Source organism: Antedon mediterranea, chromosome 2, assembly GCF_964355755.1.
Source record: "Antedon mediterranea chromosome 2, ecAntMedi1.1, whole genome shotgun sequence".
Lineage (NCBI taxonomy): Eukaryota > Metazoa > Echinodermata > Crinoidea > Comatulida > Antedonidae > Antedon > Antedon mediterranea.
In genome coordinates, this window is record NC_092671.1 from 40,545,968 (window position 1) to 40,558,926 (window position 12,959).

At 37.5% G+C, this 12,959-nt stretch overlaps 1 protein-coding gene across 1 annotated transcript; it reads right to left on the bottom strand.

The window, feature by feature from the left end:
* Positions 1 to 380: 380 nt before the first annotated feature.
* On the bottom strand, positions 381 to 2,837 carry LOC140039470 (uncharacterized). Its single transcript, XM_072085073.1, has 2 exons — positions 1,765 to 2,837; positions 381 to 1,551 (listed from the first exon to the last, which is right to left on the bottom strand). Exons 1-2 carry the CDS (start codon positions 2,835 to 2,837, stop codon positions 381 to 383), a joined length of 2,244 nt encoding a protein of 747 aa, XP_071941174.1.
* Positions 2,838 to 12,959: the final 10,122 nt, after the last annotated feature.

Genomic DNA, 12,959 nt, shown 5'->3' on the forward strand with positions numbered 1-12,959 from the left:
TCATTTCGTATAAGGTAAAAAGGTTATTGGATTTACCTGTGGGGAGACGCAGCGATGCATGGAAAGGGATAACGATTTCCGTGTCCTCACCCGACAAGGGCTATGTGCTATACCTTAGCCAGCCGCAGGGCAAATCCACGAAGCTGTGTCCCCTATGAACCTGTTGATTAGCCTAAGACTGTTCTTTGTCTCGCTGAGAAGAAGGGTGAAGTAACTCCAACCTCGCGACTGACAGCACAGCCCCTGGGTAGTTAACTGACCGTTTACCACATTGCTATCCTGAGCTGGATCTGATTCACTGTGGAAAATGTGTAGAATGATTATCTTTGCAGATTTTCAATTGGGATGGACTTTTCTGAGTTTACCTCAAATCCTCCTAATTAATCAGTCTTGATTGCTACCAGGCACTGGACAACATCAGAACACTGAATTGAAAGTAACTTATAAATTTGACTCAACAACTTAGAGGTAAAGTTAGAGCCTTGATCGGTTAAAATTTCTGTTGGTACCCCTACCCTGGAAAATAATTTAATCAACTCATCCGCTATCTTTGGAGCTTCAATACTTCTCAGTGGGATAGCCTCCGGATATCGAGTTGCATAATCACATATAACCAAGACATATTTATTTCCTGTCTTACTCCGTGCTAGTGGACCAACAATGTCCATAGCGATTCGGCGGAATGGTTCACTGATTATTGGCATAGGAATCATCGGGGCCTTCAATTTAGTTTTATACTTTGAAGTTTTCTGACAATTTTCACAAGTGTTGCAATATTCGGTCACATCCTTTCTAATACCAGGCCAAAAGAATCTCTGCTTTATCCTATCTAATGTCTTTTTCCTACCTAAATGACCTGCCAAAGGAATATCATGTGAGACTTTCAATACACTATTACGGCAAGGGTATGGAACTACTAATTGCTCTATTGGTTCTGTCTGGTGTTTAGTGAAAACTTGCCTAAATAAAATTCCATCCTTACAGACTATCTTTATAGTTTCATCATCTTTCTGTACTAACATCCGTTCTCGAAGTGAAATTAAAGTTCTATCCTTAACCTGATAATCCTTAATTTTATCTCTGCCAATATCTAAAATGTCTAATTCACTATCTTGGCTAGACTGAGCCTGAGCTTCCTTTGTTTTTGCAAACTCTTTCCTAACTTTTCGTTTCTCACTTCTGGTTTTATGAACTTTTTCCTTGGGAGGGTTGTCACTGAGTAGTTGGCCATCTAAATGTCCAAATTCTTTTTGAAAATTAACCACATCATCTAACTGACGTGAAATAACCCCAGAAGCTTTTTCCGAATTTAATTGGTTTTCCTCTCTTAGTTTTTCTTTTCTAGCATGATCTCTAGTGGCAACAAAACTATGCCTATCATGGTTCTTATTCCCCTTCCCTAATAAGTCTCCAAATTTAGGAAAGTCCCTACCAAGAATTACATCTCTTGGTAAATCGCTGCAAACGCCAACCAACAAATTATGGTCTTCGTTATTAACCTTAATATTGACGAATGCAGTGGGATAGGCTTGGACATGGTCATGGACGCACCTGCATGTAATTTTAGCTTAATTTTAGATTAATTTTCTTAGCCGCTACTAAATCAGAATGAACAAGTGTCATATCACATCCAGAGTCTATCAAAATTTCACATCCTTCAACTAGGCCTCTACAAATGTAAGGTGTACATGGTTTTGAAACAGTATCTGTCTTTGTCGACAAAAAGCCATCCTTACTTCGACAAAATCGTTCTATGTGGCCTACTTTTTTGGACCGTCTACAAACGAGAGGTTGTCTAGCGTCAGATTGTGATTTATGAAAGTTATCAGGGGGGCCCGGTTATTATTACCCTTACTGTCAACTTCAGGAGTGCCTCTCACTGTTTTCTCCTGGTTGTTTCTATTTTCGTGTTTTCTATTTTGAAACTTTTTCTCAAAATCGATACCTTTTCTAGCTTGAAAATAATTATCTGCTAATTCTGCAGCATTTAATCCAGAATCTGGTTTATGTTCTTGAACCCAAATTTGTACCCCTGTGGGCATAATATCTATCAATTGCTCTAAAATAACAGTTTCAGCTAAATCATCTTTGCTTTTATCAGCAGGCCTAGCCCACTTAGTAAATAAGTCTTTCAACCTAACATACATTTCTCTATAACTTTCTTCACTTTTCTTTTTAATTGACCTAAACCTTTGTCTATATGTCTCTTCAGTTATGTCATACCTTTGTAATATTGCTTTCTTCACTATGTCGTACTGGTTACTTTCTGTCGCTGGTAGTGATGCATAGGCTGCTCTTGCTTTGCCTGTCAAATGTGGTATCAGTTTTACTACCCAGTGTTCTTTTCGCCACTCATAGGTGTTAGCAATTCGTTCAAACGTAGTGAGATAATTTTCAATATCATCACTATCAGAAAGTTTTACAATCTGAACTTCCTTCAATCTCATTATATCTTTTAATCGTTTCTCCTCACTGTCCTTTTGTTTTTCCATTAACGCCATTACCAATGCTTGCTGTTTCTCTATATCGTCCCTACGTAAACGTTCTTGTTTTTCCATATCTTCTTTGCGTTGTTCCATCATCTGCTGCATCATAAGATTCTGTTGTTGCATTTGTTGCTGCATCATTAGATTCTGCTGTTGCATTTGTTGCTGCATCAACAACAAAACATCTTTTGAAGATGAGTCAGCCCCTGTAGGGTTATGTCCACTGGTTGGTACAGACTCTTCTGCCTGTTGTTCAGGTTGTAATGACTGAACCGATTCTACCTCAGAATCAGATTCATCGCCGCCGCTGTATTCTCTACCGGATCTTGTTGTTGATTGTTTATCAGCCATATTTTAAATCTGGATGAGGGTCTTGTTACTAGTTAATCGTAGTTACCGAGACGTTCACAAGTCTACTGTTCTAAATAAATGTACTGTTCTTAAAACAATGTTTGTGTACTTACGATTAAACAAAACGTAGCACCGCGGCTTCCGTAAAATATCACAGTATCGTAAGTACCGCTTTCACAAAATATCAATAAAGTACAGTTGATCCTAAAATAGCCACCAATCTATGGCAAAATACAGTAGATCAAACTGCTACCACAACCGTAGATAAATACACAGTTAAGTCGAACAGTAGATCGAAATAACCGCTGCCACCAAATTATGTCACGAACTCCTCTCACGTATGTTTCCGAGCAGTTGAAAACACTTTAGGAACTCCCTTGTGACATAAAAGTATACACACAAAATCGACAAAGTTGTAAAATAACTCAAAAACAAAGCTTTAATTTCAATCAACTTCAACTTTTAACAATCCAGTAAGCACTTTAAACAACAGCTTCACAATGACTTTACGATATAACATCCAACCTCTAATCCAACCTCTAATCCAACAACCTTACAATAGTTTACAACCCTTTATATACAAGATGCTCCTATCCTTCTAGATCATTCTTTATACTTCTCATTATTACATGATTACAGTTTCTATTAATAGCACTTCTGGAATGTTCTTGATTGTTCTTATTAATTATACATGGTTTATTAAATCAAAACATCTTATTCTAGAATGTTCATGTAAATACTATGTTACTCTATATGTTAGGGAATGGTAATTTATTACAGCCTCTAGGAACAAAGCTCAGCGGCTGATCAAAAAAGCTAAATCAAATTATTTTCTCAATAAGATTGATGAAAATAAAGACAACCCTAAAAAATTATGGAAAACCCTCAAACAGCTCGGATACGAGAAGAAATGTAAAACAAACACTAAAATAGTTCTTGATGACAATGGTAAAAAAACTTTCTGTCAAAAAGGCGTTGCCTCTCGTTTTAATTAGTTTTTCACGAATGTTGCGTCAACACTCGTCAAAAAACTCCCAACATGCATAGGCGTATTTACCATGTCCACTAACGATCTTCATAAATACTATGTAAAATTAAAAGGTAAAATGTTTAAGCTAGAGCTATAGAATTTGTTAAAAATCAACTCGAAAGCCTAAATGTAAACAAAAGCGTCGGTCTAGATAATATTCCCTCAAGATTTTTACGTGGCGGTGCGATAATCTTGGCTGAACCGATAGCTCATATCATTAACCTTTCGTTTAAAACTAATTGTTTTCCTCATGATCTAAAAACAGCTAAAGTTACCCGCTATTTAAGAAAAATGCTAGAACAAGTGTTGACAATTATCGGCCGATTAGTATTCTGCCTACGGTATCGGTATCAAAGATTCTTGAAAAATCTGTAGCTATACAAGTTGAAAGGTATCTTTCCAAAAATAATATACTTTATGCCTATCAATCCGGTTTTCGGCAGGCCCATTCAACTGAAAGCAACCTCATAAATCTCATCGACGGTTTAAAAAACAATAATTCCAAAGGCCTTCTTACTGGAATGGTTCTTGACTTACAAAAAGCTTCCGATACCGTCGATCATGTGATTTTAATTAACAAGCTAAAATGCATGGGTTTCAAGTGTACTGACTGGTTTCAATCTTATCTCGCTAACCGTACACAAGTTGTCAGTGTGAATGGTACCTGCTCTGAACCTCTTATAGTTACTCATGGTGTACCGCAAGGTAGCATCTTGGGCCCTATTCTTTTTCTATGTTATTTAAATGATATTGCTTCTTGTATTGATTCTGATGTTCAATTATTGCTATATGCTGATGATTCTACGATTCTGTATTCTCATCACGATGCCACCAAAATCGCTCTTAAATTAAGTAATGTCCTAGCTAAGTGCCAGGACTGGCTAACTGAAAACAAATTTATCTTTACATTTTGGCAAAACCGAAAGTATTATCTTTGGTAGCAGAGCGAAGCTTAACAAAGTTAAAGAGTTTTCTGTGGAATTAATGGGCCGTAGAATCAAAAGTACTAAGCAAGTTAAATATTTGGGTATTGATTTAGACCAATATGTATCATGTGATATTGCAACTAGTGTTATCTATGGAACGCCGTTTACGCAACATTTTGACGATATGAATTTTATGACGCGATATGTGAATGAAATGCATCGATATGAATTGAATGTCGCGATGTATGAATGAAATGTTTTGAATTGAATGCTTTGAATTGAATGTTTTGAATGAAATGTTTTGAATGAAATGTTTTGAATGAAATGTTTTGAATTGAATGTTTTGAATAAAATCTTTTGAATGAAATGTTTTGAACGAAATGTTTTGAATGAAATGTTTTGAATGAAATGTTTGAATTGAATTGAAAAGTCAAACTATTGGCGGCGTATGTCATTCCCGCTCGCGATTTTGTTTTAACCTCTTAGGCCTAAGCCTGGGTACCCTCATCTCCTTTCCACGCTGTCATCAATATGGATCCTTTACAAAGAATCCTAACAGACCTGAAACATTGGAATACATATTTCCGAACCCAGGTCTGTTAGGATTCTCTGTAAAGGCAGCGTGGAAAGGAGATGAGGGTACCCACGCTTAGGCCTAAGAGGTTGAGAAAAAAATCGCGAGCGAGAATGACATACGCCACCAATAGTTTGACTTTTCAATTCAATTCAAACATTTCATTCAAAACATTTCATTTAAAACATTTAATTCAAAACATTTCATTCAAAACATTGCATTCAAAACAATTTATTCAAAACATTCAATTCAAAACATTTCATTCATATATCGCGCCATTCCATTCCTATCGATGCATTTCATTCACATATCGCATCATAAAATTCATATCATTGAAATGTTGCGTAAACGGCGTTCCATAGTTGGAAGAATAATTGATGAGACGTGTGGTGCTATATGGACAGTCCTAAAAGAGAAAGGCTTCATCAAACATCCATCAACAGAGGAAGAGTGGAAAGATATTTCTAATGAATTTTTCGAGTCATGGAATTTTCCCAACTGTGTTGGGTCTATAGATGGGAAGCATGTAGTGATGCAAGCACCTAATAATTCAGGCTCATCATATTTTAATTACAAGAAAACCTTTAGTATTGTACTTATGGCGGTTTGTGATGTGTAGTATCCACACAATTTAAATAAGAGCAAGAAAACACAGTCTTATGAATCAACACTTTATTGTCTACTTTCTTTCTCAACCTCGTGTTTCAACCACCTGCCCTCAACGCCCACTCTAGTTCCCGTTACCACAATAATAATAATAATAATAATAATAATAAATGAAAACTTATATAGCGCCGGTATCCTCCACCCATGTGGCGCTCATGGCGCTTTGTGCATTAACAACGTGCGAGAACATCAGCGAATAGCGACGTCTTTAGGTTGGTCTTGAAACTGTTTAGACTAGTTGAGCATTTAACTGTTGCTGGTAAGCTGTTCCATACACTTGCGGCCGCAACGTAAAAAGATCTCTGACCCCACTGATTTTTCGCTCTACGCTCTTGAAGAAGGTTTTGTGACAATGATCGTAGGCCTCTGCGGGATGATTCGTAACGATCCACAAGGTCAGATAAATAAGCAGGAGCACTGTCATTTAGGATCTTGAATACAAACAACGCAAGTTTGTACTTAATACGTTGTTGAACAGGCAACCAATGCAAATCCATCAGGACAGGAGTTATGTGAGCGTTTGATTTTGTATAAGTTACAATTCTAGCTGCCATATTTTGCAAGCGCTGCAAACGTTGTATTTGAGATTTTGGTATGCCAAACAACAAGGCATTACCAATGTCAATTTTAGAAGTGACAAATGAGTGTACAATCAATTCAGCTGTTTTCTTGTTAAGATTACCGCGAATACGACCAAGGTTCCTAATCGATATGCATGCTGCTTTGGATACAGTTGTTATTTGTGCTTCCATAGTGAGATTACTATCCAGCATGATTCCCAGATTCCGGACCACCGATGAGGGAGCGATGTTAGAGTTTCCGATTCTGATATGTGTGATGTTGATTTTGGAGATGTTACATTTAGACCCGACGATAATAAACTCTGTCTTTCCATCATTCAACTTTAGGTAATTTGTTGTCATCCAATTGCGAACATCTTCTATACAGGCTTCCATCTTACTGATTGCTGCAGCAACATCCCTTTGCACTGGATTTACTGACACATAAATCTGTGTATCATCTGCATAGAAATGGAAATGTAGACTGTGTTTGCGAATAATGTCACCAAGGGGAAGCGTATAAATGGAAAACTGGCCAGGCCCAATTACTGACCCCTGTGGTACACCATATTCCAGGCAAGCTTCATCTGAGAATGCATCATTGATACAGACTAGCTGACGTCTTCCTGTAAGATATGACTGGAACCAGTTAAGAGCAACACCATTTATGCCAATGCGATTTCTCAGACGGGTTATCAGTCTTTGGTGATCAACTGTATCAAACGCTGCTGACAAATCCAACAACACCAATAGCGTTATTTTCCCATCATTCATTCCTTGTAACAAATCATTCTGTACCTTTAAAAAGGAACTCTCCGTGCTATGACATGCACGATATGCCGACTGGTAATTCTCATTTAAATTATGCTTTTGAAGATATGGAGTAATGCGTGATGTCACTACACGCTCCAGAGTCTTTCCAAGAAAAGAAAGATTCGACACCGGGCGGTAATTTTTCAGCGTGTTATGATCCAAGTTTTGCTTTTTTATTAAAGGACGAACGTGAGCAATTTTCAGTTCATCTGGCACTATGCCGGTATTAAGAGAATGGTTAATGATTTCCGTTATTATTGGAACGACTGCGTCTATACACTTCTTCAGTATAGAAGTAGGAACTGGATCTAACCTGCATGATTTTGTTGGTGATTTCATCAGAATGTTGCGGATCTCATCTTGAGATGCTGGTGTAAATGTTGTGAGATGCTGATGAACAGCTGTCACAGGCTCATTAAATGACATGTCATCAATCTTGAAGTCGTCTCTGATGATCTTGATCTTGTCTGTGAAAAACTGACAGAACCTGTTCGCAAGATCGAAGTCAGAAAGACTATCTGGGATAGGTGATACCTGGCGATGATGAAGGAGTTGGTTAACAATTTTAAAAAGTCCTTTCTGATCTGCTGCATGTTCTTCACACAAGCCAATGTAGTAGTTGGCCTTTGCCTTTCTTACCATGGAATTTACATTCCTCTTCTGTGCAATGTAAGCCTGACGATCTATTTCCAGATGAGAGATTCTCCATTTCTTTTCAAGCTTACGCTTTGTTCTTTTCTCAGCATAGATGTCACTGTTATACCAACTAGTGTTTGGTCGGACCTTTACTGTTCTCTTTTTCGGTGGTGCGTGTTTGTCAAGAAGTTCACTCAAAGTGGTGACATATAGTCGTACTTTACTTGATAAATCAAGATTTGAGAGTGAAGTTCCGAGATCAGACTGTGTGATATCTTTACATAATGTCTCAAAATTTATAGCATTCCAATGACGAGTTTCGATGGATTTAGTGATTACGGGTGGCTTCTTGATAAGGAGATTACATGTGATGGCATAGTGATCTGATATACCATCAATGACATTAAGGTTTGAGAAAACAGGAGGATCAGATGAACGAGTGATCAGCAAGTCTAATGTATGACCATGTCGGTGTGTAGGTGTAGACACATGCTGTTGAAGACTGCTTGCTACAAGTAGATTCCGAAAATGAATTGCATCTGCATCATTTGGCATATCCACATGGATGTTAAAGTCTCCAACGAATAGTATGGGAGCCGGCTTCAATACATATTGATCAACCAAAGTTGAGAATTCTTCAGTGAAAACATTTAGACTGCAACCCGTTGATTTGCTTTGAGGACGATATACTGCTACGAGGAAAACTGAGGATGCATTGCTGACTATTTCCACATTTAGCAGTTCAAATGATTTTGGTAATAATCCCGTGTCATAACATTTAACCGCTATGCTTTCCTTGTAAAGAAGTGCAACTCCACCACCTCTTTTAGTACCAGCACGGGGAGCATGTTTGAGAGAGTATCCGTTGGGTGTAATATTTCCTATAACTGATGTGTCTTCTGGTTTAAGCCACGTTTCCGAAAGGGCAACAACATCCAGATTATGTTCGATAACGAAATCCACAAATTCTGTTGTTTTGTTCCGAACGGATCTTGTATTAATACTGCAAAATTTAATATTGTTTTTAGATAAGAGAGAGTTTGATGATAAGTCCGGAAATGATAGATTGTTTTTAGTGTGTTTGTCACGCCCAGCTCTTGTACCACGCCTGGTTTTTCTTTTTGGCCTCCTTGGTAATAGGTGGATACTACAGCTACTGGAGTTCAACTTAAAAGATTGTATAATTAAGCAAGATTCTTCAGGAAGTTCACAACTGTTATTGTTGTTGGTTACACAGCCCTGTAAACCATGAAGAAACTCAGAGCTATAGCTAATTAGCATGACAACAGCAGATCTTCAAGCATGAGGTGTACAAGGTCATTTACATAACAATATGCACAGTCAGATTAAAAGTACAGGGCTAGCTTCCCACTGATGCTAGCAGACCATTGTTCTTGGGCAGTGATGAGTTTGAATTAAAACAATAAAGGCACAAGCAGGGCCTAGCTGAACTTCAGGAAACAACAAGAAAACAACTGCGATTTACTCCAAGATACGATTATTTCCACATAAGAAATTTGTGAATATATGGTGCTCAATTTGCTATTCCAGCATCCAGTAAAACTTATTTGATGAAAAAAACCATCTGCAAACAGATACGAAGTTGTTATGCACAGAGCAATATAGAGCCGCCACATGGGCGCTGCAACACCCCCTTGTAACAAATTACATTCTTCAACGTACCTACTAGGATTCCTTACTACTCTACCTGACCTAGTTCTATACGGAACTTGGTCTACATCTCTTTGTATGAATCTATCTACATTTACATGTTCTGGTTGTTCATTTTCAAAATCATCTATCAATACCTTATTCAATGGCGTCGCCCATTTCTTACAATCAGGGCTTACAATAGCCAGCCTTTCAATATTATATGTTTTTCTATTACTCAACACAAAAGTCGCATTTCCCACCTTCTTAACTACTCGAAATGGCCCCATAAATGAACTACTACCCTTATGTACATATCCAGTTTTCTTTACCTTTACATGCATTCCTTCCTGTACAACAGGTAATTTTACACTGTTATGATTATCAAAATATTTCTTTTGTTTCTCTTGTTTAACCCTTACTAGTTCTTTAAGTTTAGTTTTATCAACCACCACATCTGATGGCGGTGTCAATCCTTTTATATCTAACTGGTTTCTTAATTTTCGTCCATGTAACAGCAGTGCTGGCTCCACCTCTGTTGTTGAGTGTGGAGTGTTTCTATATACAAATAAAAATGACTGTACATATTGTTTAACTTCTTTCCCTTCTAATAATGCAGTTTGTATTGTTTGTTTTAACACTTTGTTAAATCTTTCTACTGCCCCATTACTCTGTGGGTGATAAATAGCAGAATGCAAATGCCTAATATCCCTTTGTTTCAGAAATTGTTTCATTTCGTAACTGACAAACTGAACTCCATGATCAGTTATCAATTCTAATGGGTAGCCCTCCCGAGCAAATACCCTCGACAGAAAATCTATTACGACTTGTGTGGTAACTTTTGGTACAAAACATACCTCTGGCCACTTAGAATGGTAATCAATTAAAGTAATGGCAAATCTGCACTGGCTTGGTAGTAGGCCTAAGTCGCAGGGACCCACTATATCTAGTCCCAACTTTTCCCAGGGCATTGATGGGTATTCTATGGGTGTCATTGGAGCTTTTGAAATCTTTATCGTTTTATCATGTTCTATACACACAATGCAATGTTTAATTATATTTTCTACCTGGGTATCCATTCTTGGCCACCAATACAATTGCCTTAATCTTTTCTTAGTTCTCATTATCCCTTGGTGAGCCTCATGTGCCTTGTAAATTAAATGAACTGTTAGGGAGTCTGGTACCACCACCCTATCACCTCTGTAAACTCTATTTTCTAATACTATCAGGCCCGAAGCCAGAATGCATCAGAGGGGGGGTTTTCTTGACACCAAGTATTTTGCGAGCGCAGCGAGCAACTGTAGGCTGGGGGCCAGGGGGCCGCCAAGGGCCCCCGGTCGAGGTCCAGGGGGCGAAGGCCCCTGGAAGCTTTGGCTCTCAGAGCAATTTCGGTTGTTTTAATAAGCTTACAGAGACATTTTTTACCTACTAAAATCTGAGTTATGCAGATAAATTATATAGTACAGTATTATGGAAGTTAGTAGTACTGATCATGAAATACAGCTTTATTGTTGCAAAAAAGTATATTATATTAGGCCCTTAAATAATTTCTTATCCTATAAACATAAAAAACAAATAGTACCGTATATTTCGGTGTACAAGTCGCACCTGTGTATAAGACGCACCCATAACGGAGACTGAAATATTAGTATTTTTTATGTAGTCGATGCATAAGACGCACTTATTTCTAGGCCGAAATTTAAACATTTTACAATCAAAACAATAGTATTTTAATAATAAAACAACGATATTTGAGACATATTTATTAGAATCAAATGATATAATTTTGTTTGATTGCCTTTATTACATCGTAACAGTCTCTACTTCAACTGAACGTTAAATGAAAAAAGGGAAATCCCCATATTGTTTCAGTTACGATGCACTGTGTGGGTAGGGCTAGCCTATGTCTATTTAAGTAACTTTAATTTCATATTATTTAAATATATACCTTCTTATTGTGTGTATGACCATTATAAAATCAATCCAAATGATGTTCAGTTTTTTGGGCTGATAATGAACCAGGAATATCATGATGGGTAGGCCTATATGAAAATCTTTCCTATTTCCATGCATGCATTACAGCAATATGAGGAGAGGAGAGCACTAACCATGTGCTCCTTGTGATCAGCACTGTTGGCCATATACACTATGAGATTAGGGGAAGCTACTTAACACAATAACAACACACTCTTTTAGATATCGCTTGACATACGAACTATTGCCTACATGATTATAAAATTATGTGACTGTTGACATAGAGATGTAATAAAAATAAACCACCGTGATCAAGGGAAATAGTTATTGTGTAATTAAAATGTGACACCACCGTAATTAATGGACTCTTCCATAAAAGTGTTGCGCTGTGATGCTGCATGCTGCTAGAATACACACCCGCGAGTTCAGAGAGTATTACTAGGCCTGGCTAGAATATCTAATGCGTACTGTAATATTAATTAATACAGTCGAGGATGACAATTTACCTTAACTAAAAATTCAATAAACTTGTTACCACACTGTGGTTAGACAGGAGTGAGTAACTAGCTAGGCCTACATTGCAGAGTAGTACACTATTTTTAATTAATCTAAGTATTAGTAGGTAATTAAATTAATTAGGGTAACATTTAGAGGTCAAATTTGCGTGTCAAAAGTGCGTCTTATACACCGAAATATACGGTAGGCCTACGTACACGTACCAATTTAACTCAGCACCATTTTTATTCAAGTTTACACAGTGAAATTCTTTGGTTTAATGAAAAATATTTCCAGGAAAAAAATAAAAATCCCCAAAAAGATTGAACTGAACGTGGTCTTGTGCGTTCCGAAAAGCCCGGCCGAAGCACGCGATTGGTCAGTCCTTTTTTCATATTTATAACCATCATCTCTCAACAATCTCTCGATCTCACGCTCAGCAGTGACTTTGACATCGGACAATCTGTATATTCGATCGATTTAAACATAGTCAATAGAAGTAAAATGACCAAAAAATCTGCTATAATTGATAATTAATTGCACGATTTTGGAAGTGGGGCCTTTGTTTTTCAAGGGGGGTTCGCTGGTAAAAGGGGGGTTCGCGCAAAAGGGGGGATTCGCCCGAACCCCAAAAAAAACCCCTGGCTACGGGCCTGACTATTAATTCCTCCCGTACTTTATAATATGGCAGTATGTTGCTATCCAACATATCTTTACTTTCTGGCCAACCAGACTCTATGTATTTAATCACTTTCTGTTGGGTTTCATCTTTATCTACCTCAGCCTTAAATTGTCCTA

Excerpts from the sequence above, each read along its gene's own strand:
- LOC140039470 (XM_072085073.1), bottom strand. The coding sequence starts at position 2,837 with ATGGCTGATAAACAATCAACAACAAGATCCGGTAGAGAATACAGCGGC. Across the intron at positions 1,552-1,764 it reads TTTGTAGACGGTCCAAAAAA|GTGCGTCCATGACCATGTCC; the intron begins GTAGGCCACATA and ends AATTACATGCAG.